The 26,174-nt window shown below is 46.0% G+C and overlaps 1 protein-coding gene across 9 annotated transcripts in view; it reads right to left on the minus strand.

Annotated features, from left to right (window-relative positions):
- Window positions 1–26,174, minus strand: part of SPECC1 (sperm antigen with calponin homology and coiled-coil domains 1) — a 155,724-nt gene that overhangs the window by 90,446 nt on the left and 39,104 nt on the right. Inside the window, exon 1 of one of the 9 annotated variants that reach the window (XM_039507556.1) lies at window positions 7,649–8,102. The exons of the other annotated variants lie outside the window; for them this stretch is intronic. Within the exon in view, the coding sequence (XP_039363490.1) occupies window positions 7,649–7,688 (40 nt within the window). The 5' untranslated portion in view covers window positions 7,689–8,102. Of the gene's footprint in view, window positions 1–7,648; window positions 8,103–26,174 lie in introns of those variants that run through there. 9 annotated transcript variants of the gene reach the window in all.

The following is a 26,174-nucleotide window of genomic DNA, read 5'->3' on the forward strand; positions in this document are numbered from 1 at the left end:
TATAAGAAAGTTGAGGCAGAAGTAGGCGGGTGAACATGCATAGGCAACTCTCAAAGAACTACAGTTAACACATAGTGAGTAACTACAATGGACTTCAGTGGGATTTCACCCATGATCTTTAACACTTAGGTCAAACACTTGGGAGGTGAGCAAGATCAGAAGACAAGGATATATTTTCTCAGACTGTTCTCCAGCACTTTTCCCTAGCGTCTGAGCAAATTCAATTCAAACTGCAGAGACCAACGCCACTTAAGCATTCAGCTAGTAACTGCTAGAAGAGAGGAGTGTATACCCTTGTCACAGATAGCACTTACCTGAACAAGTCACACTCAGCACAGGACTCTGCAACCTGCATTAATCTTTGTTTTCCAAAGGACATATTTTTCCCCCAATCATCAGAACATGTCTGTCCCCAAGACTTACTACTTTTATTTCTGCATATTACCATTGGCTAGACCCCCTGCTGATCAGCTCGATGTAATGTAATTAATGTTGATTACAAGGACAGAAAACTGTAGCTCCATTGAAACCTTGCGAGCTCACAGGAATAGTCACATTGATAGTCCTAGAGCGTCCCATGTATGGGGATGGAGCACTCAGCCAAAATAGCTACCTTGGGAAGGACATTCAGACCATGTGGTCATAGAGGAGCAATATATGCCCTGCCACTCCACTGAAAATAATAGATGGCACATTTTGAGAGCTATCTAGGCATATGCATGGAGTTCATATTCAGGGAAGAAAGGAAAGCTGGTCTATTAAGATGTGTGGAAAGTCTGGATTAGTCAGCATTGTGACCAAGGACCATGTTATCCCATCTTTTATCATCCTGGAGGCTTGAGTAAACCTGCTAGGAAAGAAAGTTGAAAGATCAAAAGATATGCTTACCTGCTGCTGCCAGCTTGTGAGTAACATACAAGAGAAAATTCAGATCTGATGTAAGCAGGTGCAACACCAATAGAGTCAACAGAGAAGTACCTTCTTACACTTGGCCTCAACTTGCCCCAGCAACTCTGAAAGCCATATTTCAAAGGGAGATCTTATAAAGACTGATTTAATGTACAGGAGGACGAATCAATGAAGCTAAATTGAACAGATCAAGATACATCCGTTTTAATGCAATTGAGGCAGCAGCTCTATCAGTGAGACTCGCTTTGGTGAAGCTACAAGGACACATCTGTGCTGCTATTTGATGGAAGTCCCATAAGAGGATCTTTCAGAGGGGATGGACCAAGGGCAAGTCTACACTACCCCACTACATCGGCACAGCTGCACCGATGCAGCACATCTGGTGAAGATGCGCTATGCTGGATGGAAAAGCACTTTTACTCCACCTCCGCGAGAGGCAGAAGCTATGTTGGCGGGGCACAGCGTGGCATGGACAACACTTTAAGTCGATATAACTTGCGTCGCTCGGGGGGTGCTGTTTTCACACCCCTGCGCAATGTATGTTACATCGACTTAAGCAGTAATGTAGACCAGCCCCAAGATGGAGTTCCTAGCCATGCTACGGTTTCCACAAGTAATTTCCTAACCATAAGGCCTTGAGGAGCCAAATGGAACCTGAATAAAATGCAGTTAGTCTTCTATTTCCTGCAAGACCAATGCACTTCCCTTCCCACCCAACTAAGTCAGCAGCAATATTTAACATTGTGCCAGTGCCAATGGAGAAAAGCTCATCACTTCACCATCCAGCACCGCTTTCCTTCTCCTCCATCACTGTCAGGACAGCTGCAGCCATTTTAATTAATCTAGTCAACCCCCCTAAGAGGCAGACTGCCTTTTACATTTACTGTTATGCTAGATCCATTCTATCAGTTCTTAATGGATACTAACGTAACACCAGCACTGGGGCACTGGATGGTTCAGACACAAGCTACAGAGCCCTTCAGCCATAGCGCAAGCTGATGAGCCAAATCAAATAAAGCTCCCAAGAGCACAAAATTTCAGTCCCTTTCTCCAGGGATGAGTTTATTTTTCAAAACCAAACCAGCCCCAAACCAGTCAGAAAGCATAAACCATGGCCTGCTGCCTGCCCCTTCAACAGGCTTCTGCCCCTGCCCACACAGCAGCTATCACCAGTCAGGACTTCCAGCCCACTGGTGTGGCCAGCCCCTATATAGCTCCTTTCCCCTGACCCGGGCCCTTGCAGGTCTCTTCCCCTAAAGGGGCTGCTAACTGGCCTCTTATCAGAGGACTGGGGGCCGGATTTTTAAAAGCATTTAAGCACCTAAGTCCCATTGATTTCCATGGGCAGGCACCTAAATACTTTTAAAAATCTGGTTCTTGGTGACCTGCAGGTTATCATCTGAACCCTGGCCTCAAACACATCACTTGGGAGGCAGCTAATTAGTCACTGGAGTGGCTAAAAGGCCATCCCAACCTAGGACATAGATTCCTGGAATGAATACAGCCTAGCGAGACTATCAGCTGGCCTACAGACTAAAAGTGACTGTTGCCATTTGACATCTGTCAGCCTTTGTGGAATTATTTAGTGATGAGTCCAGTTCTAGTGCAACTGTGGTCACATCACAAAAATATACCATCATGGTTGGCACCAACTGGCCTCAAAAGATAGGCCAAATTAAAATAGAAATAAAAATTACTCTCCTGAGGCAAATCAAATTGTACAAGGCTGGTTTAATCAGCAGTTTGTTACTACTCTTCAGATTGTAAACAGGCACAAGCAGCTCATGTGAGGAAGAGGTGACTAAAGAATGAATCTGTCCACCACAAGTTGTGGTTTGCTGGCTCTACGGGGGGAACAGAAGGTCTAAGACTCACCATTTGAGCCCCTAGAGGATGCAGCTTACGGCTGGTATTTGCACTCAAACTATTAGTGAGAGTTGCTCCCCACTCCCCTTTCAAATTCATCTGTTCTCTTGGGCTCTTATTTGGCAGAGGTGATATGCTGACACATCACAGAGCTCAAATAAGAGGCTTCCCATGTTATCAAGGGGAATGTGGGAGAAGTAGAGGAAACAGGGGCTTGGGGGAGGACTCTGAAGAGGATAGAAAGCAAGAAATACATTAAAAATGAAGTTAATCATCATAAATAAATCATATTTCTATAGTGCCTTTTATCTTGAACAATCCCAAATGCTTTATGAACTACACATACACAGAGGAATCCCTTCCTCCACCATGAAATGTAGCCAACTCTGGGGAGGGACAGAGCGGATGTTTAAAAGGGTACAGCAACGCTACCCAAGAGTATCCTCTTACATTTGGTTTTCTCATCCAAGTCAATTAAACAATGAGCAAGATCCCAACAAAGAAAACCTCTAGCCCCTGGATAACCTCACTAGTCACCTCTTTCCAAATAGAGATATTAACATTTCTGCTGATGCCTGCTGTTTTCAAGCCATTTTTTCCCACCTACTCCCAATTATTTTAATCATCAAGTTGTTTGCAAATTTGAAGAGGATAAACGGAAAACACGATCGCACACTGAGTCCACTGATATCTTCAAAGGACTGCAGAGTGATTGCTTAGAAATCCAGGCTGCCTAACCAACTAGAGAGACAAGCACAGATCTGAAGAGCTCTGTATAGATCCAAAGCTTGTCTCTTTCACCAACAGAAGTTGGTCCAATAAAATATACCACACCTACCTTGTTTTTCATATACCCTGGGACCAATGCAGCTACAGCACTGCAAATAACTAGCTATTGGTAATCCACAGTGGATATCTGAGGTGAGGGGCTCCCCTTGCTACATACCATAAAATAGCATGGTCTTGTACTCCTCCACACAAATCCTATGAACTTCTCCAACTATTTTCTATGTGATGTGGCCTCATTTTACACACTAACATCACATTTAATGCTTTCCACTGGCTCGGGGGCCTGAGCTGGCCCTTGGAGAACTAATTCTGCTGAATAGCAAACAATATCTCTGCATTTCTATAGGGCTCTTCATTCTAGGAACTTCAGGTACTTTGCAAACATGAATGTTAAAAACTGTTAAGAGACAGTATGTAAGAATTAACCACCCCCACACCTCCGTTTCGAAGAGATACAAACTGAAGCACAGAGGTGATGCAACTTGCCTCGGTCACAATTTACAAAATAACAGTCTATGTCTACACTGTGCACCTTTTAATGACACAGCTGTGCCGCTCTGTGGACAGAAGAGAGCTCTCCCGCCCCCAACAAGCAGCAAAGTAGCTTTGTTGGCGGGAGAGCTCTCCCGCCCCTAACAAGCAGCGACGTAGCTTTGTTCTCCCGCCAACAAAGCGCTGTTCACACCGGTGCTTTTTGTCAGTAAAACTTTCGTTGTTAGGGAATGTGGTGTTTTTTTCCACACCCCTGAATGACAAGTTTTACCGACGAAAGTCCAGTGTAGACAAAGCCGAAGAGTGTAAACATTTTTCAAATTATGGTTGAAGAGATTAAAAAGAATTGTGGAATCTGGGAGGATGAAAAGTGTGTGCGGTCTAGTATACTGCAAAGAAATGTCCTTGTCCCTGGGTCTGACACTCTAATGACCTTGGCAGAACGTAGACAAGCTTGGGAGGAGTCAGAGTGAATGCTGTGCTACCCATATGGCTCAGGGGAATGCTTTTCACACTACTTAGTTATACCAACTTAATTTTCTAGTGTAGACCGGGCCTTAGACACCAAATAACAGATCACTTTAGGTACATACACTGCAACACCACAAGCGGCAGGGAGTAGGATAAATGTAGCTACATGCTGCAGTGAAAAGTGGGCTGCATCCATGAAGTGCATAGATACATGTGGCAGTGAAAGGCTCTGGCTGGGGGCAGGCAGTGGGGAAAGGCTCCAGCTATATGGGAGGCAGCAGGCCAGCACACTGGTAAAAACAACAGTGTAGCTAGGGCATGCAGAGAGTGGCGTAGGGGACATGCACAAAGGGTTCAGGCATGTCTCTACATTGCTATTTATACCGGTCTGAAGGGCGTGCAGTGTATGTACTCTAAATGCTGCCATAAGGAGTGTACAGTGTAGACATACCCTTTATGAAAACTCATCCTCCCTGGCATCTCTTCTCCTCTACCACTTCCAGCCTCTCAAATATCCTCCTCAGCTAGTTAGAGCCTCTCTCAGATCCCCTATGTAATCTTGGCTGCTCCCAACTTTTTACCTGGTAAAGAGGATTTCCCTCCTGCTTCCTGACAGCACGGACACCCAGCCAACAGCCTGGAATGATCACAATTGCTGCCACCCTTTACGTTGCAACGCTTGTCAGTCAGGGGAGATGGCCAGAGTTGTTCCAATGGCCCCTGCCAGGCCCCGCAGTCAGATGCTGCTGCGCTTGGTATTGCTTTTTATGATCGGTTCTGAGGCAAGCTATATCCTTACTGGCATGCTAGAGCAGTGCTAGACAAAGCTCCACATCCCTATCTCACACCATTCACTCCCACTTGGACACAGCAGGAAGTGTATTGTAGGATTTAGTTAACCCCAGCATGGCATTTAATGTTTGTTGGTGTACCTGGGGTCTGCGCACACTATGGCGCAAACTGGATTAGCAGCAACATATTTAAATGTGGGCTTCCTGGATGAGTGTGGCCATGGATATTATTTAGAACCCGGCTCTGATCCAAAGCATACTGGAAGCATCTAAGGCCAGATTTTTAAAGTAATTTAGGCACCTAACTCCCATTTAAACCAATAGAAATATCTTTAAAAATCTGACCCTTAGATATCACTGGCTCTCTTACTTAGGAAAGCCACACATCAAACCCTCTTTAGGCAATGTCCATAAGGTTGTCAGCAGAATAATCCTTGGCCACGCCAACCAGGGAAACTGATCTCAATAACCATGCTATTGTATAGGGTTGTATAGCCTGCAGAGTTTCAGACACGGCAAGGACAGGACTTGGGTAAGCCAAATTCTGCTCTGGTACACCAGTGTAGATCTGGAGTAACTGAGGATTTAGACTTCTGTAAATGAGAGCAAAATTTGCCCCAATCTCCATTCAAACAGAACAAAGCCACCACATACTGGCATTTACGGCAAAGTGACAAAGAGTAAAGTTTCTGAATCCCTGGGTCTCATCACCAAGCAAGGGATATTGGAAGCAAAGCTTCCATCTACCTCGCACGCTTGAAATTTAGGTTCTCATGTCCAGTGTTAGCCCCCCCATTAAGGTGACCATTTAACTGTATTCCTCAGTCATGCTGTTGCCTGCAAATGTCTAAGGCTGAAGCAGAATTGGAGAACAGGGCTAAATCAAGGCCCAGTCCCATTTACACTGCAAGAATGGATTTTAACCTCGTTGAGGACAATGGGGTTGTAACCCTGTCCCCTCAACACAAAAAACTTACAGCATGGCTTGAAACTAAGGCTGAGAGTTTCAAAGCCACCAAGGGGATTTAGATGCTTGTTACTGATTCAACAGCATTCAAATTCCATACGTTTATTTGAAAATTTGAGTCCGTTTCTTGGAACTCTGATTTGGAGCTATGGGAGCCCTCTGTCTCCCACCCACCCCTTTGACTTTGTAACATCAGCACTCACTGTCACTGCAAGGAGCGTGGGAGGGAAGAGTAACACAGGCTTAGCTTCGGGAGACTTTCCATTTCCCTGGGGCAGCACTTCTTCTGGTGACTGACTATCGGTGCATTGTGTTCTTCATTAGGCTGGTTATTAACACACTACTAGTGAGTTCTACCCAACTGCAGTGCTAGCATCCAATGCCAGATCTATCTTGAAAGATCATAGGTTCCAAGAGGTGGCAATGGGAAGTGTTGATTCCATCACCACACCCCACCCCACCCCAACTACATGGGGTTTACATTTCAAATGGCTAGCGACATGCCTGCCTTGCACTTATACCATCGGTTTATCAAGAGTCTTCCCAAAAGGGTCTTAATAGAATTGTGGGAATAAACTCCCCATGACAACAGAGAAGAAGCAGAATGCTCTAAGTTATCTGCTGAGTGATCTCTCTGCACTTTCGAGGGTCCTAAGCTCAAACAGGACCTAGTGAGGGACGAAAAGGGCCTACTGTTCTCCCCTCATGAGGTGTCAGAGGCAAGCAGGGTGAACCAGAGGGCAGCCATTAGGGCAATAAAGACAGATTACCGGCTTGTTTTAACACACAGTATAACCACATGCACTTCCAGTGGGGAATGAAATGTACCTGCCATGAGACCCCCACCTTCCATAAAATGTGCAAGTGCTTAACATGCAAAGCACTGCTTCAGAGAGACAATGGCAAGAGAGAGCCTCTTCACAAAGGCATTATTTTAAATTCTAAAGGCCTGGGAAACCTAAGGCCTCAGGCCATAAACCATGAATGGCAGAGGCTCACCCTACAGATCCTGATATGTTGTACAGCAAGAGATACACGTTACAACTTTTTAGCTGCATCATGTAGACTACGTGGACTGATATCTGTCAGGCTCTTTACTCACAGGAGCAAAGGGTTTCTTTCGAAATCCTCATGTAAGGAGGGCGTTATGGTTTCAGGTATGTACCAACGATGAATGGCACTTCCTAGTCGCAAGGTAAACAACTGTTCTAGCTCCAGCACGTTGGGGACATTCCGAGCCATCAGCATGACATGACAGCAGCCTCTCCTCTCTGCTCAATCGGACTGGGCAGTTAAGTACCAGGAGCAAAAGCAGAGAGAGAGACACACAGAGAACAACAAGGCAAAGCTAATACACACAGACCTTGCTCCAGCTCCTCCGGTCTCCCCGGCTGGTTACCCATCTTCAGCACACTCCGGCCGGTGATTCCTTTCCGCGACTCTCTAGGGGCCCCACGCCCTGCTCGGGCACCGCATCAGAAGCAGCCCTCCCCCAGCTGCCTTTCGGCGTGCGCGCCAGGCAGAGCCGAAGCCGAAGGGAAAAGGCAGCGCCTTCCTAGTTCCTGACACCAGGAACAGTGTCTGCCGCTCGTGCTACGGCAGCTGCGGCGAGGCTCGCCCCAAGCCCTCCTACCTCATTACAATATTCTGCACCGAGGGGCCGGCCTGTGCGCTTCCCTAGCTGCCTGCTGAGAGGTGACTCACCGGGCAGCGTAAGCCACACACAGGCAGCAAGAGCAAACTGCAGCAATCGACAAAGGCAAGGACTGAGTAAAGCCCCATTCCCAAGGGGAAACCTACTCTAGACACAAGCTACCGCACATGTTCCCTTCAGCAGGACGCAAATACCTCAGCGGGCCGCTACAGTTAAGCTAGAACAGGGGGGTCCTGCCCCAGGGGACCAATAGAAGCAGCGCGTTACAAAATTACACAGACTGCACCAGAGACAACATGGGTGGGGGAATACCTTGGACTGGCCCAGCTTCTCTTGGGGAGAGACAAGCTTTGAAGCTCTTCAGGGCTGGGAAAGGAACTCCCCAGCAAAATGCCAGCTGGAACAGATTGTTAGCATAAGTAGTTAACACATAGTGTAAGGCTGCAGCTTTCAACCTTTTTTTTTTCCATTTGTGAACCCCTAAACAATTTCAAATGGAGGTGCTGACCCCTTTGGGAATCTTAGACATAGTCTGTGGATCCCCAGGGGGTCTGTGGCTCAGGTTGAAAACCACTATGTAAGGGATAGGGTTGCCAGCCCTCCAGGATTGTCCTGGAGTTTTTAATGAAAGATTATGTCGTGATGAAACCTCCAGGAATATGTCCAACCAAAATTGGCAATCCTAGTAAGGAACCATTTAAGGTAAAGTGTCTAGCAGAGTAAAGAGCTTAAATTCATCATTCTGCTAGACACTAAAAATCATGAACTGAATAGAGACACTGGATTTATGGCTTATTACCAAATCTGTAACCCACTAACCCCTCTTTTGGTCCCATGAGTGCAGAGGTGTTAACAGCCCTCTCTGCCTTGAATTGTCCCTTACAATATGTGCTTCTACTTAACGCTAAACAATCTGTTCCACTTTGCATTTTTGTGTGACACTGGGAGTACCTTTCCCAGACCTGAAGAAGAGCTGGGCGTGGGTCCAAAGCTTGTCTCTCTCACCAACAGAAGTTGGGCCCAGAAAAGATATCACCTCACCCACCCCTTGTTTTTCTAATATCCTGGGACTGACATGGTTACAACTACATGGCAGATGCTGCACCAGAAAGTCTCATGACAAAGAGATCCGCACACAATTCTGAGCTCAGAGGAGCACAGAAAGCCCCAGTGAAGTTAGTGGGAGCTTAGCACATGCAGCCAAAGGTTTTCCAAATAAAATCTGCCCTGAATTTAGTGGGAGGATTACAAACAAATTAAGGAAGTTATAGCTTAAATTGCTCAAGAGCAGCTTGGGCTGAATCTTATCCTGAAAAATGGCAGGGGAATTCAGAATGCAAGCTGCCATGCCATGCTTTTTATACCTAGATATGGGAGCCTGGACAATTTGCCCACAGGATTAGGCCAAGATCTCCTTAACATCTCAAGCTATTGGGGTGACTTATCTGTGAGTCCTTGCTCTTTTTTAATAATGATTGGAGATATGCCTCTCTCTTAGAACTGGAAGGTCATTGAGTTAAGTCCAGCCCTCTGCCTTCACTAGCAGGACCAAGTACTGATTTTTGCCCCAGATCCTTAAGTGGCCCCCTCAAGGATTGAACTCACAACCTGGGGGTTAGCAGGCCAATGCTAAAACTGCTGAGCTATCCATCCCCCCTCTTGATAGTTGAAGTTAAAATGCTCAAAGTTATTTTGGTGCAGCTGTTTATATTTAATTGGATCCTGTTCAACATCATCAGACTCCTGTTGAGATGATGCCTTGAATAACGGATAAGTCATGTACATTCTGCTAAAAGGGATGATCTGCAGTGATCCAAGGGCTATTTATGATTATTTTCAATGATAAATCCAACCAATGAAATCAGATCAGTTAGGGCTAATGCCCAGCTGACCGGGTGTGGAGGTTGGCAGGAGGTAAATGTAGGTGACATCTGTGGGAATCTCATTTAATATTTCTCCAAATAACAAAAACTTGATGTCAATTTCCCCCCTTAACTGACCTTGTTTACTCTCATGTCCATGTTTAAACTGACACCATCAGACAACATATTAAACTGCAGTTTAATAAAGTTCAGCCAAAGACTTGATAATACCTTTTAACAGGGGAAACAAATAGCTCTGCATGACTGACCTGGAGATTCCCCTCTAGGGGCCAGTGGGGAGCTCAGTCTCCAGGACCCTCTCATTTCTTGGCCTCTCGACTGAAATTACAAACTGGGATGTCAATTTTAATGGTGGTTTACATGTTCTGACCACCTACATACTGGGAACTGGACTGGGTCCAGTCGTGGGTTTACAGTGGCACCAGTGGTGCCATGGAGCTGGGCCCATGCTCAGAAGGGGCCCCGGCCTGCTCCGCTTGCACTGTGCCCTGAGACCCTGCCAGCCTACTGGCTCCCCATCACGCCCCACTTGCTCCTCTTGGCATGCCCACCTGCCGGCCTAGGGCTCCCCTCTGCCCCCTGGCCCTACCTGCCGGCTACTCTCTGCCCCCTGGCTGGACCCTAGTGCACCTCCAGCTCTGGGCAGTCTCTGCCTGTCTCCCCAGAGCTGAGCCACCTGGGACTGGTGCAGAAGCCTGGCCAGTTTCAGACAGGTGGGGGTGGATGTTGGAGGGGGGGGCTTGGCAGGGCCCCTCCAGGCAAGTGGTCCTGAGGGAGCCCTGGCTGGGTCAGGCCCTGGCCTGGCTGATTGCACCAATCCTGAGGGGACGGAGTATTCCCAGCCCCGAGACCACCCTGGCTGTGCTGCTGGCTCAGCCCAGCAGACACAGTCACCTCCCAGGAGGGCCCATGAGTGCGGCCGGGAAGCAGGGTGTGGGGGAGGTCGTCTCTGGGGGGGTGCTAGGAATGGGGCGGGGAAGATATGTGTGTTAGGGCACAAGGGAATGGGGGTTCTGGGAAGTTGTGGTGGGGCTGAGGGCATGGGGGTGCTGGGCAGGGGTGGTGTTGTGCAGGTCTCTGTGCATGTGTGGCAGGGTCTTGGGGGGGGCACTGGGTATAGCAGGTCTGAGGGGGCCTCTGGCCATAGGGAGTTGGGGGGGGTGTTTGTGTTGGGCAGGGGGGCTGCATGGCATAGCATGGGCCCACTCCTGAGGGGAAGCGGTATGCTGGCAGCACACAGCTGGGCGGGCCATTGTGCATCTGGCAATTGCCAGTTTGTAAATAGTACCCACGCACTGGGCTGGGCGGAGCAGGGCCGCCCCTATTAAGCCATGCCCCTGGCTGCCCCCTCGCTCTGGGGACCGCCCCCCACCCCATGTCATGCAGCATTGCCTCCATCCATGAGGTCCACAAATATATTTGGAGTCGAGCCCACAAAAGGCTAATCCGGTCCTGACTGGGTCCCACCAATTTCATTTCCATCTCTTCCCCTCTCAGGATTTCTACCAGGCCCAGTCCAATGACACAGGTCACTGTACCACTGGCACAGGGGAACACCTTTTGCTCACTCCCAAACTGGATTGGATTTGTCCTAGAGGTGAAAACCTCCATGTCCTGTTACTGATACCTTAGCCCCCACCCAGTCCTCTTTCATAGTCCTGGTTCTATTCTGAATGCACTAGCAGTGAAATCTAGACCATCTTAGCGGAGGCTCCTCACCAGCTCTAGAATCCAGAATACATTAGCTGTGGCCATGCAAAATAATCTGACATCCTTCAGAATTACATTTGGAATCTGGTTCTATTTTTCTGCCACTAGAGAAATACATATTTTGTTACATTTGTAGGCAGCAAGGGTAACCTCAACAGGCAGGTTCTGGCAACCAAATATAAACTACAGAGGCTTACAGACTGCTTCTCATATTAGAGTTCATGCTTAAAAGTAGTAATTTAATTTTAATTTCAAGCAGTACGTAGACACATACTGTCGCTTCATCTCTCCTCTGGAACAGTTCTGCTATAGCTAAACTCTTCTAAGCATGTAGAAGGATCTGCAGACACAGCTTTACAGTAGGCCTGCCGCCATGGGAGATACTTTTGTAAAAATAGCATTTATTCAACAACATTCTGAATTGCCAAAAGGTTTTTATAGCCCCATTAACTTGTTTATTTCTATTTAAGCACTCTCCAGGGGCAAAAAAACCAAACAAACAAAAAAAAACCACAATTACAAATCGGAATCTACAATTACCAAAAACAGCAACAGTAGATTAGCAGCTAATCCCCGCCCCACAACAACAAAACGGCCAGACAGTAACAACAGAAAATAAAGACCATCCTCCTTCTGTTTCCATCAAAGCCCCTGGCCCATCCTGCAGTTCCACATGCCCGTGTTCAGCAGTCTTCTTCAAGTACCCCCTCAAATGGGTGGACATGCAGCATGTCTTGAAGGTCACCAAATCTGGACTATTTTGGACCAAGGAAGGGACAGTAAATTCCAAAGTCAACAGAAAACTCATAAGCCATTGACTCCAGCTGAGCCACTTCACTGATTGTAACTGTGGCAGTATTGTACCGGAAGGGAGGCAACTCTCAGGTAGGGGTAGATAGATCACAGTCCATCTAGGTCCTTATGGATCAAACACCAACACTCCACCTGGAAACCAATAGGCAGCCAGCGCTAATCCCAGAGCACTGGTGGCATGTGTGCAGGGTAAATTTCTCCACTTCATCTGTGATGTAAGGTACTGTTTAATGTGAGTTAAGTGGCATTATCTAGCCTTTTGGTTGTATGCCCTTTAGGCAAAGGCCTTTTGTCTCTGTAAAATATCTAGAATACTTTTGGCCCTACATAAACAAATACTAAAACTTTGATTCTGCAGTGAGAAATTAAGTTATTCTGGGAGGTCATCAACTCAGCACTGTGAATCCAGTGCAGGATTGGAGTTTGCAGAGAAGGATAAATCCACTATTTTAAAAACAGATAGAAACCAGGGGCATGGAAAGTTAGAGAGAGCCACAAAACTACATAGGTGCATGCTTAAGAAGAATAGAACTGATGTTCCTCCCACTGTTTAGCGGTCCTGCTCTAAGCAAGGTACCAGTCAGATTTAGATTCAGACCAGTTCGTTATACTATCCTCAGACTAAGATGGCAGGATAAAGTGAGTTGGACATTGTTTGCTGCAGGCTTCATCGCTACATTGAGGACAGACTGTTTGTTAAACCATGTACTTTAAAGACAAAGATCAACACCAGACTCTCCATTACAGGAAGCATGCCACATAGTCCAAGTGGCACAGACAATATCTGAGGGTACTTGGGTCCCATATACCCTACAACTGGACACATGCAAGGCCTTAGCATGAATCTCGGGCATGGTTAAAACACAGTCAGGTCCCATTTGCACTGTAAGTAAGACGGGCCCAGGGACATTCGTGTATGATATTTGCTTCCAAGTTAACACACTACAGATCTGGGACATCCAAGTCAGAAACAAGTCTTTTAAAAATCACCTTAAAAGCTATGAAGTTTTGGTGGGTTAGACACCTGTCCTAACGTTCTCTCTGAGGTACAGGCTTGAATGGTCTCTGATTGGTGTGGTATTTTAGCACCATTGAGGCCAGGAGATATTACTTTACTGCAGACTACACAATGAATTCTGGTTTTCTTCAACAGGAAATAATATTGACCAGAGGGATTGCATCAGTCAACATAACCTCTTGGGTCAATAAATCTTGACACTGAGCAGTTCAGACATCTGTTTCTTGCTCTGTCATATGAAAGAATGGTGGAAGTGTGTCCTGGGTAGTAAAGCAGAGCAGTGTGTGCAGCTGGCAATATGTACAAAAAGTAATCGTGGCGTCCTAGCAGACACCCCTGAAATCAAACATTCTAGCAGGGTCAGGGCTGGAGACCAACAATCCTTAACTTGACAATGATGTGAAATATGTAGGTTAGAATGGTTCTAACATCCTGATGGGGAGAGACAAGTGAAACAAGCAGTGGCAACCCAAACCCATGGCAAGGGGTGAGTTGTGGGGTTTTAGATGTAGCCACCCCAAACAGAAGTAATGGAGACAACAATGATGCTATTTATAGGAGCGTGCAGCTCAAACCGTGAATAGTAAAGAAAAGCGGGTGTAGACCAGGGATTAGTTTCCAGGAAGAAAGTTGTACAATTCCCCCATGACGGGCATGTGGCTAGATCCCAGGGGGCTGATTAGCCTTCTACACACATAACTTTTCCCCAAGTACTAAAATTAGAAGAGAGAGAGAGAGAGAGAGAGAGAGAACACATGCAACAACCTGAGTCAAGTACCTGGTGGACACGTATCCAAATCACAAAGCCATCATCCCAGCTGGCACAAATGGGTTGGCAGATTCTGCAGAGAGTCCAAGAGCTGAATAGGTCCTGGAAACTGATCTCACCCCTCTCACCTTTCAGAGACAGGCTCTTCTGGGCAATGTTGAGGCCCACTGACTGGGAACCATAATAGAGACAACTACCAATGCCTGTGCTGCACCTGGTCTGTGGATTAATATTAGCCCAGGGCTGTTACACTGCACCTGTCGCCAGCACTGGATATAGCCATATGAAGGCAGACTATTCTACAAAAGGGCGCGTCTGTATCATGCACAATGTCAGGTGTCAAAGAAGCAGGGACCCACAGCAGCAAACAACAAAACGGGCCATACGGTCCACGTTGAAACTCAGAAGAAAGAGCAAATCTGTTATTTTCCACCAAGTTACAAAATAAATCTTTGGGACTAGGACACTTTGAGGTCATGACCAAATTTGTGGGACCAAACTGCAGCTTTCCAAGAATTCATCTGTACAGTATGCATATCCGGATATGCATACTTGGTAGGCCAGGCTAGCTTTGACTTCCTTTAATTTTTTTCCACCCCATTCTCTGAGTGCAAACACACTGGCACCGTGACAAGCCATGTTGGCTGTGATACATCTAGGCCTGGAGAATTAGTCTTAAGGATAATTTCTCTTCAAATTAGCTGGAGAAAAGCTGATAATTAACCTAATGCAGGTAATCATGGGGTCACATTGACTCTGCTCTAACACTTTCCTGATGGTGACTGGAAAAGAAACAAAAAAACCCCAAGGCATGTGTGGTATTCTAGGGAGAATCTAGCACTTTTCCCTTCTGTTTAGATGGTGTCCCTAGCTGGGCTGCTATGATCTTTGCTGGCATGTTTACAGCTGTAATGGATCTTCCCTATTTGTGTTAGTTTGAGCCAATTAACTGTCAACATATTTAGTGAGTCAAGTCCTTAAGGTCCTTAAGGTTTAGCATTTCAGCATCCCCTCCACACACTTGAATCCTTTTAACTGGCTCAGAGCCCAGTGGGCAGACATGTGCCAACAAAATGATTCCCATGGGAATACATAGCAGATAGAGAAGTTCTCTTTCATTTCAGGAGCTGTTTTAAAAATAAGTCATGGGCAAAGCATGAAAACATTAATATAAGTATATTAAAGCAAATCTGAATTGTTTAGCTGCCGCACTAGAGCAGGGCAGCAACAAAGTGAGCAAAGGAGGACACAACCAGAAACATAGGTCAGCAAATGCCAGTTCCTTCATGTTAACTGCAATGGGCTGACGGCAGACAGCCACCAATGTGCCTCATAAAGAGACAGGGTGTGCCGTTTATCCACAACAGAGTCAGTTAGCAGAGGCCTTGTCACAAAGTCACTAAAATGCATTGCACTAATCCTGTTCCCTGTGCATTCCAATTAGGCAAGAATGCTAGTTATTAGGGTCATTAAATAGATCCTAGCCTAGGGCCACAAAAGTTGTACTAGTTGTGATGGATTCCCTCCAGGGTACCACCTGGAACTGGGGTACCACTGAGCCCACCTGACCCACCAGCCTGGGCTCCTTTTATACTGTACTACTGTGACAGGCCCTCAAGCCCCCTCCAACACACACACACACACACACACAGGTAGGGGCACACCCAGCTGCAGCAACACACAGCTACATGGGAAGGCTCAGCTAAGGCACCTCCCAGTTCATAAGGCACGCACCCCCTTCTCTAGTATAAACCCAAAATTACACCATCTTGCGCTCAGGGCTGGCTCTACCATTTTTGCTGCCCCAAGCAAAAACTGCCAAAGCAAAAAAAAACAAAAAACCCCTAAAAGCTGCTCGGACTGCCAAAGGAAAAAAAAAAGCCGCCCGGACTGTGCTGCCCCAAGAATGGACGGAATGCTGTCCCTTAGCATGTGCTGCTCCAGGCCCGTGCTTCCTTCACTGGTGCCTGAAGCCGGCCCTGCTTGCGCTGCACAGCAAACTGTACAGTGTAAGATCATGAAATTTGCACCCCCCATCAATGTGAAGAGAAATATACACAGCTTCCTGCCCCAAGTTATGATTTCCACACACTGGTTTTAGACAAAACAAGTTTATTAACTACAAAAGATAGATTTTAGGTGCTCATAAGGGATAGCAAACAGACCAAAGCAGATTACCTAGCAAATAAACAAAAACACAAGCTAAGCTTAATATACTAAAGAGATTGGATATGAGTAGCAGATTCTCACCCTAACTGTTGATTTAGACAGTTTGCAGAGATTCTTGAGGGCAAGCTGCACTTGCTTGCAGCTTAAAACCACCAGGTATTCCTGTCTCAGGCTAGAAATCCCTCTAGCCTAGGTTCAGCCCTTCTCCCCCAGTCCAGTCCTTGTTCCTCAGGTGTTTTCAGGCATCTCTCTGGGCAGGGAGTCAGTGAAGGACCGCGATGATGTCATTCCCCTGCCTTAAATAGCTTTTGCACATGGCAGGAACCCTTTGTCTCTCATGCCCAGTCTGTGAAAAAACACAGGTATTCCAAGATGGAGTCCAGTACCAGGTGACGTGGTCACATGCCCCTGTAGGGACACAGGCTGTTTGTAGCATCCTCAGGAAGGCTCCTGGGTGGGAGATTAGCATCTTCTAAGACCTATTGTTCTCCCTAATGGCCCTATCCAGCCAGCCATCTAGACTGATTGCATTCTGCTTAGTGGGCGTTCCCCAGGTGTAAACACATTTGTAATAGATGCATAGACAATATTCCTAACTTCAGGTACCAAAATGATACATGCATACAAATAGGATAATTATATTCAGTGAATCATAACCTTTTCAATTATACCTTGCATGACCAATCTTGCATAAAATACATCATGTCAATAATATTACTATGAAGAATATGGGGCATAATGCCACACTAGTATTGCATGCCACCTCCAAAGGGGGTTTAGCAGTAGACCCTTTTGGCCTAGGGAAATCAGGGAATGAGACCTAGGTCCTAAAATGTTATCTAGAGAATTTGGTTTCATGATATCAGGGTCATTGTCATTTATGCATTAAGAAAAGAGGGGGTCCCCACTAGCAGCAGAATTAATTCCTTACTCAGGTAGCTCAAAGTACCTACCAAGCAACCCACTTCAAGAGGGAGGGGAAAGAAAGGCCAAGGAAAAAAAGTACCTGGAAATTCAAAATTTTACTTTATGGGAATGGATGCAAATAACTCCATGTATTAACTTGTCTCTGTATTTATGCTAGAGCTGAACATACAAATCCAAATATTTTGGCTAAGATTAAGGATCAAGACAAAGGAATGGTGGCAAGGGGGGACGGACTCAAAGGGATATGCCACTTTTCATCCGATGTCTGTGCAGTCAATGTTCAAGGCCGAGAGTCTTCTACACCCGTAAAATTAAATGGTGGTTTCCATGTGAGCTTTAACTCCCTTTTATCTCCCTTTTGCAGATGAAACATATAAAAGGGTGAACTGAAACAAGGACTGTCACTTTGCATTTTAAGGGTCAGGGCACAAAAAAGGATGCTTAAAGTTGGGCACCTAAACATCTGGGCCCCCACCTTTTGAAATGTTTGGCCTTGGCAATTAGATTAAATCATTCCTAGAAAATTGGAGGTGAAAACATAAATCTGAGCCTTATAATAATACTTTGTCTTCATCAGTGTGTGTCAATATGAGCATGCAGAGAGATATGTATGAATATGTGCCTACATATTAGCATATGCCCACGTGTCAGGGAGTGGAGCGATGGGTGCATGTACATGCTCAAGTTATTTAGGGATTTTCTACCTTGAAAGCTCCAAAGGGATTTTTGCTTTTGCCTTGGTATTCTGTTTCCAGAGCTAGAGCCTCTTTTGCTTCAGGAAAGACTGCAATGGTATCGGAGCCACTGATTGCATCTGTGGCAGATAGCAGAATCCAGCTACATTTCCAGATGAAGCTTTCTAGCATATTTATTGTCCCAGGGAAATCCCAAATGGGATCAGTCATTTGGTTTCTAGTGAGGTCTTGTCATATAACAGCACATACCAGTGTCATTAGTTTCTCACACATGTCCCGGTCTGTATCTTTTACAGGAAAAAAATATGGTAATTTTACTGAATTCAAGGTACATCAACCCTGCTGCAGACCCAGGGCAGCCTTTGATGTGACAGATCACAAGAAACAGACACTGTCAAAACTTGATGCATGGTGGGTAAAAGGACCCTAAGCTCATCCGAGAACTGCCCTTCAGACAGAATCACTTTCCTTTTTCAGCTCTAATTGGGGCTCATTAGCATTTTCTGAACAAATTTAATTGCCAGTTAGATTCGTCAATGAGTTTTTAAAGCCATTTATTGAAGACATGTTTTGAAGCATCTGACCATTGAAAGAAGGGTTCTAGTCCAGCCCAGCTTCACATTAGCACACAGTCACTCTATACCATGAAACAACCTGCTGGCTTACGCAGGCCTAGACCTCTGGAACCTCAAGTCTTGAGTACTCGTGTTTCTGAAAGGAAAGAGATGCCTCAATGGATTAACAGAGGAAATGCGACAAAGCATCAGCCAAGGGAGTGTGATTCCTCTCTAATGCTAATCCTCAGTGAGCCCTTCTGGTCCGGGTTTCCCAGGGGATAACACATGTCAACCCTAATATCCTTTCCCACAGCACTAGGGAAAGTGAGGGAAGAGAGCTGTCACCCTCATGGAGCCAGGCTACACTTCTAGAGACCAGCACTGCCAACACAGAAAAGCATTAAGCAGTGACATCTGGGAAGAAAAGCAGTTAAAAAAAAGGTGTGTCCTAGTTATTTATTTAGCAAGTTTATAAATCCCGGCCATGTAAACATCAAAACCCAAACAATCATTACAATAGTTCGCTTTTGTTTCAAGAGACATGATACACAAATATAGGATCATATCTTTCTATTTACCAGGGTATTACCATATTATAGAGCAAGCACATTACAACATCTAAAATATTGGGACATGTTTTAATGTCAGTGGAAACTAGGGAACTCAGAGAGCCCTTGGGAGGGACTCCTGGAGTAATGATAAATGTTTGGTTTTAAAAAAAAAAAAAAAAAGGGGGATTATCCTTCCAAAATAGGGTCAATGGAACTGTGGTGGGCACCAAATATTTACTCAACTGGAAGGCAACTCTGGGAACTTGGCAGGAATCTGAGCGGTACACTAAATTTGCATAAAAAGGATCAAATTGCAGTCTCTCATAATCAATAGTGCCTGCTCAGGCCAAAATGGACAGTTGCATGCTGGGAATCAGTCAACATATTGACAAGAAGAGTGGCTGCAGGCCATGCTGTAGAACTCTATGGGTTGCATTTGGTCCCTGGGCCCTACTTTGGCCATCACTGGCTACACTAACTTCTTGTATGCACAACAAAGAGCGTCTAAAGAAAAAGAAAAAAACTTGACAGTGGTGTGAGATGGAAGCGTAAAGGCTTCAGCTTCCAAACAACCCTGTCTGGTGTACATCTATATCAATTACCTCTTCATAGAGTAAGGTCATTTAAACATAATGTATTATGCAGCTTATTTACTGTGCTAACAATGTAGCATCCTGACATTGATACTTCTGTCCAAGTGACCTGTGGCTTGTTTTCATTTTAGTGGGATGCCGGACATATAGCAACAGCTATAATCATCCCGAGGATCTCAAACTCGGCCAGACCTTTAGTTGGGAGGCAAAGCGTTCTATTGAAAAACAGCTGTGGTTTTTCAGGTGATGTGAATAGCTCTTTATAGGTTCAGGCTTCACCCATGAACAAACAAATGAGCCAGCAAAGCAGCCTAGCAAAATAAACAAACCTGCCCTGCTATTTACAGTTGGATGTAATTTACGTTGATGCTGAGTACTGCAGCTGACAGAACTTGATATCAATGAGTATCACACAGATCTCTCCATCCTGCCCAGAGCTTTCAGCTCAGCTCTGCGCATACACCCCTTATTTTCATCTGGCTTCTCTCCAATCAGCACAAAACCAAATGCACACAAGATGACATTTGAAAAGATGAATGTTTCAGCTGACGAACCTGCCAGGTAATAGCTGCTGCTGGAAATATGGCGGGGGAGAGTGGGGGGAGTATGCCAGAGAGATTAAACTCAACAGTCCTTTTGAGAATTTACAAGTTGACTCCAGAAAGTTTATAAATTGGGATTCTGCAGAAAACTACAGAGAGACAAGATTTCCACTGACTGGCTGTGTAACCCTGGGCAAGTCACAGCACCTTCTGTGCCTCAGTTTCTCCATTTGTACAGTGAGGATATGTGACATTTCTTCAAGGTAAGTAAATGACTTACGCCATGTCTACACTAGCACTTACGTTGGCCAAACTTCTATAACTCAGGGGTGTGACAAGATTTGCCAGTATCAGGTGCACAGCGCTATGCTGGCGGGAAATGCTCCCCCACCCACACAGTTACCGCTGCTCGTTGAGCTGGTTTTATTATGTTGACGGGAGAGCTCGCACTGATCAGCTTAACACGGCTACACAAGCGCTCTTACAGCAGCCCAGTTGTATCAGTACAGCTGTGCCGCTGTAAGCATAGACGTGGCCCAAGTATGCAACAGGCTTTGGTATCTTCTGATGGGCGGTAGCAGAGGACAAGGTTATTGTGACCTGTTGTTCCCTTTAAGGTGCCACCTGATGTTTTGGGATACCACTGAGCCTGCCTGTTCCAGCAGCTGGGCCCCCTTTACCCTGTCTTGCTAAGCCAGGCTATTAAGTCTCCTCTAGCACACACACAGGCAGGGCCACACCCCGCTGCAGAAAGGCACAGACTCGGAGATCAGCTCCGAGAAGACTCAGCTTAAGGGATTTGCCCCGGCACTCAGGTGCCCACCTCCCTTGGAGTGCAGACCACAGGCGCCGACTCCATGGGTGCTCTGGGGCTGGAGCACCCACAAGGAAAAATTAGCGGGTGCTCCGCACCCACTGGCAGTCAAGCTCCGCCCTGCCTCTTCCCCGCCTCCTCTCCCAAGAGCGCTGAGTCCCTGCTCCTCCCCCTCCCCGATCGTCCCAGTGCTTCCCCCCCACCAGCCGCCTAACAGCCATTTGGCGGCACTTGGGACTTTCCAAGAGGGAGGAGGAGGAGTGGGGACACGGCCTGCTCAGGGGAGGAGGTGGAGAAGGGGGTGGGGAGGGGGCGGGGCTGGGGTGGGTAAAGAGGGGGCAGGACAGGGACTTTGGGGAAGGGGGTGGGGCAAGGGTGGTGCAGGAGCAGGGCTGGGGTGGCGCTAGGGCGTCGAGCACCCATTGGGCAGAGGGGAAGTTGGTGCCTATGGTGCAGACCCAAAGGTATATTGTCTTGTGCTGTATAGAAAGTTCATCACAGCGCAAGCTCATAAAAAAGTAAGTTCACCCTCTCCCTCACTGTGAAAAGAGATATACGCAGCTTCTTGCCCCCCCACAGATTGTTTTGTTTATTATTAAACCCAGTTTATGCAAATGTATTAACTATAAAAGGCAGATTTAAAGTGATAATAAGGAACAGCAAACAAAACAAAGCAGATTACTGAGCAAATAAAACAAAACACACATATTAAGTTTAAGATCTTAACGATACTAGTTTCAAGAAGTAATTTCTCACCCTAAATGAGATTTTAAGCTACAGAAACTCTTCAGCTTGCCTAGAGTTTCAGTTATTTCTTCTTAGAGCCTGGACCCCTGCCTCAGGTTGGACTCACCCCTGCCTTTCCCCTCAGGTCAGTTCTTTTGTCCTTTCAGCAGTGTTTCTTCTTGGGTAGGCAATGGAGGAGTGTCCTGTCTGCTTTCCTTCCCAGTCTTAAATACAATTTACATAAGGTGGGACTCTTGTTTCCCAAACTTGACCTCCCTGTCCTGTTAGTGGAAAATTACTAGAAGTCCAAGATAGGTGCTCCTGTCACCTGGTACTAAGCACTGACTAAGGCCTTGTCTACACTGCCACTTTACAGCACTGGGAGCTACTTCCCTCATGGAGGTGGGGCTGGTGCCGCGACTACACAGCCACGTAACATTGCTAGTGAAGACATGCCCCTAGTAGTGTGTCAGCTACCGCCCAGGACTACTCTCAGGAAGAAAAGAGATTAGTATCTTCACAGTCTTGTTTCTTCGTAACAGCCCATCAAGGCTGATGGCCTGTTGTCTGGTGGGCGTCTCCCAAACACACACACACCCAGTTGTAATTGTTACATAGTCTATATTCCTAACTTTAGATACAGAAATGATACATGCGTACAAATCGAATAATCACATTCAGCAAACCATAACCATTCCAAGGATATCTTACATAAGCCATCTTGCATAAAGTATATCTTAGTTATGGTTATGATATGAATATGGCATATTTCTATGAAGAATATGGGGTATAATGTCACAGTTATTTAGTTTCATTTGTAAACCTAAAAATTTAATAGTTTGGGAAACGCTGACCTTCCCATAACCCTGAGATCCAAGGATGGGAGGGATTCCAAAATTTACCAGCTTGGGTATACACCTTTTCAGCCAATTTATTTACTGCTTAGTAGATGCAAACATTACACAGGCATTTCCAAAGACCTTCCCCCATTCTCCTCCAGGTTTGTTGTTCCTCCAGCTCCTTTTGTTACAAAGGAACATTCTGAGCAACAGCTGTAAGAGCTTTAGAAATCTGGCCTTTAACTCTCTGCTTCAGGGCTCCCCACGGCAAGAAATAACCCAGTGGAACAGGAATCTACATCCAAGGCAGCTCTCCCTGTATGTGTCATTTCATTTTACATACACTTTCAAAACAGCCAGGAGTTTACGTAGCCAAACATCACAAAGCAGGAATTCTAGCTTGGGATCTGTCTCCAGTTCCGTTTGCTTAGACTCCGCTTGCCAGAGGGATGGAGGGGGTTGGCCCAGTCTTCCTTAAGCTACCTCTGATTTACTGCATTAGCTTCTAATGAGGTAGACAGGGTAGTCTGTGTCAGCATAAAAAGAATGGTGTGCATGGCTTAAACTCCATGAGGGACAGCCTACACACCACGGGCTGTGTTTAGACAGGCAAGAGTGGTGTCAATTATTTATTATCTGCGACATTGGGAACACACACTATTGCTCAAGGTCACCAAAACAAATGTGGGAGGGTTATGCTCAAGGGAGTATACAACCTTGGCATTTTTGGTTTCAATAATTTGTTTCTTTTAAGTTATAGCACAGCAATAATGTTACAGACATACCACAATATACAATCTGAGTTTGTATAGTGTCCTTCAGATAAAACTGCATTCTAGATAATTAACCCAACCACTGACTCAAATAAGAACAAAAGGAAGAGCGAAAGGAACTGGTGTAAGTAACAGAGAAAAGAACTGATGATTTCAGTTGAGATCTGGAAGAAGGTGGTGTAGAGCTGAAGAGGCAGAGAGAGATACAAAGGCTGTGCCTGAGGACAGAAGCTGGGGTTCTCTCACACCAAGTGAGGTGGGATGGGGAGGGCAGTACTAGACTTGCAGAGGGAGTAGGAAGGGGAGTGGAGTGAGGCTAGTGAGAGGTTCAAAACCAGACAGGGAAAGTCTGAAGTTGAACTTGAAAGGAAGAGGAGTCAGGGGAGTCTGTTGCAGCTGGGAGCAAGGAGGTCACACTCTGTCTGTATGACATGGTGTGGGTCTGCGTTCAGCACATAAGAGAGTCTGGAATCCTGACACATGGGAGGACACCACCACAATTCCTGCCCAGGAGAAACATCCAGAAAGCGAGCACAAGCATCAGACCTCTGGGTCCTTTGTTGGAAGGCGCAGAAATACATGATCCCATGCAGATCAAAACCGCGGGCAAAGGCATAGTGAGGAGAAAGCTGAATATCAAAACCAGAGGCCTCTGGGTCAGACAGAGAAGCACAAAGAATTCTAGGCTATCAGCCAGCCACACGATAGCCACCTGGATCTCCCAAAACCAAAGTCTTACATTTCCCAGCCAGGCAAATATGCTTACCTAGCCTGATTCTGCATTCAAGCTACTATTCCAGCTTAGCCCCGTCCACTGCCAAAGACACCTTGGAGTTACTGCTTCAATGGGGTCCCAGCAAGTGCACTTGCTCCAGCTTAACTTCTCTCTGTTGAACCTTTTCTAAAGCCTCTTTCTCTCAACACAGGAGATTTCCCAAGGGACACTCAGTATGACCTTTGTCACTTCTGGTCCTAATCTTCCTGTAGGTGAGGAGATACTGTATTATAATTTCACCTTTGGTATCTGTCCTTAGCATGCCTATGGAATGAGAGCATTCAGCTTTAGATCATAGAATCATAGAATCTCAGGGTTGGAAGGGACCTCAGGAGGTCATCTAGTCCAACCCCCTGCTCAAAGCAGGACCAAACCCAACTAAATCATCCCAGCCAGGGCTTTGTCAAGCCTGACCTTAAAAACCTCTAAGGAAGGAGATTCCACTACCTCCCTAGGTAACCCATTCCAGTTCTTCACCACCCTACTAGTGAAAAAGTTTTTCCTAATATCCATCCTAAACCTCCCCCTCTGCAACTTGAGACCATTACTCCTTGTTCTGTCAAGGATCCTCCTTCCTGCTTTTAATTATATTATATATAGGGGTGTGGGAGAGTGCACCCACTGAAAACTCACCCGTTGCCATCAAAACCTTCCAATGCCTGAGCAAACATCCTCAAGGTACAGTCAGAAAAAGAGGAAGCCATAACAATGAGCCCAGATCACCCTCAAAACCCTCCAAAGGGTTCTTTGGGAGCATGCAACTACTCCCCTGAGTAAAGGCTGCAGGATCTGGTGTGTCCATGCACACACAATATGTAAAGCACCTGGGTCTATTCTCAGCATTAAAAGGCACTTTATGAATTTAAGATTTAAATGATTACTGATTATTTGTGCATTACAAAGCCACAGATGCACATTCTCAAACTTGTGCTGATATTGCTCAGTGTGGATGTTCTCCTTCAGAATTAGACGTGCTGAAGCAAAGCTGAATGCTCAGTCAGCTACCAGTTCTAAGGTGGAAGAACAATTTTCAAATTTAATCTGGTCACTAAGAACCAAATCAAGATATTATTTTATATTTTTTAAAGAGTCATATATCCTATTCTCCCTTCCCCCTGTTCTATAGGCATGGAGGATGAGTTTTCCAGTACAGAGCCTCTGCTTTTATATCTGACATATGTATTCCATATGGATCCCTACAGTGATGCTGCCCTGGCTGCATTCCCTGGATCCCATGCTGCAGTGTCTGGGTATGTTCTCTTGCTCCTCTCACTGCCCCCCGGAAGAATCTTTGGCCAGGGTGACTCTGTTGGCTGCGGAAACTCGAATGCCTCCATGAAATGCAAGTGACAAGCCTCCATTAAATTCTAGTGTCTTGGCTCTGCTTCACTGAAGAATAGGATCTGTGTTTGGGTTACTATGATGCTTTTACAATGTTACATTATGCACCACTCAGTTGAAGGGAATAAAAATTTCCATAAAGTTTTTATCCCTCATTGGTTAGCAACATTGCTCTACCCACTGCCTGAACGCTGGCAAACCTTGCAGAGGCCATGATAAATAGTGAGGTCACGGCCAAATTTAATAAGGTCTTGCATTCTCTCTGAAATGCCACCAGAGAGCAGACAAAAGCGTATGTTTGCTGAGCTCATCTGGGAAAGCCGAGTGTTTGCACAGAGTACTTGGTATGCAGATGGCGTGGCTGGCTGCCTTTGGAAACTTGTGCAGAGCTGAAAGCAATTGGAAGGAGTGGAGGGGCAGAGCTCACCAGGAAAAGGCACTGGGGACAAGCTCCACAGGAGGCCACTAGGTCAACATGCCACCTCACCACCCTGCTTTGAGTCTTTTTTTTTTAAACTCAGCCTCTTGCTCCCTCTGCTGTGTGAGGGGAGGTGGGTCTGCACAATTGCAAGGGGAGAGGAGACCTCTGTGAGACAATCTGTCTCTATCAAGATGTGATCCGCTCAGAAAAAAAGTTTGAGCACTCCTGGTTTATTTCATTATTAGGCATTGGACTGGGTTGGCTATAACGCTGTGTATGTCTGGTCTGGGACAATGAGACGTTTCCCTTTTGCGACGAC

The sequence above is a fragment of the Mauremys reevesii genome, linkage group 20 (assembly GCF_016161935.1).
Source record: "Mauremys reevesii isolate NIE-2019 linkage group 20, ASM1616193v1, whole genome shotgun sequence".
In the NCBI taxonomy this organism is placed as follows: domain Eukaryota; kingdom Metazoa; phylum Chordata; order Testudines; family Geoemydidae; genus Mauremys; species Mauremys reevesii.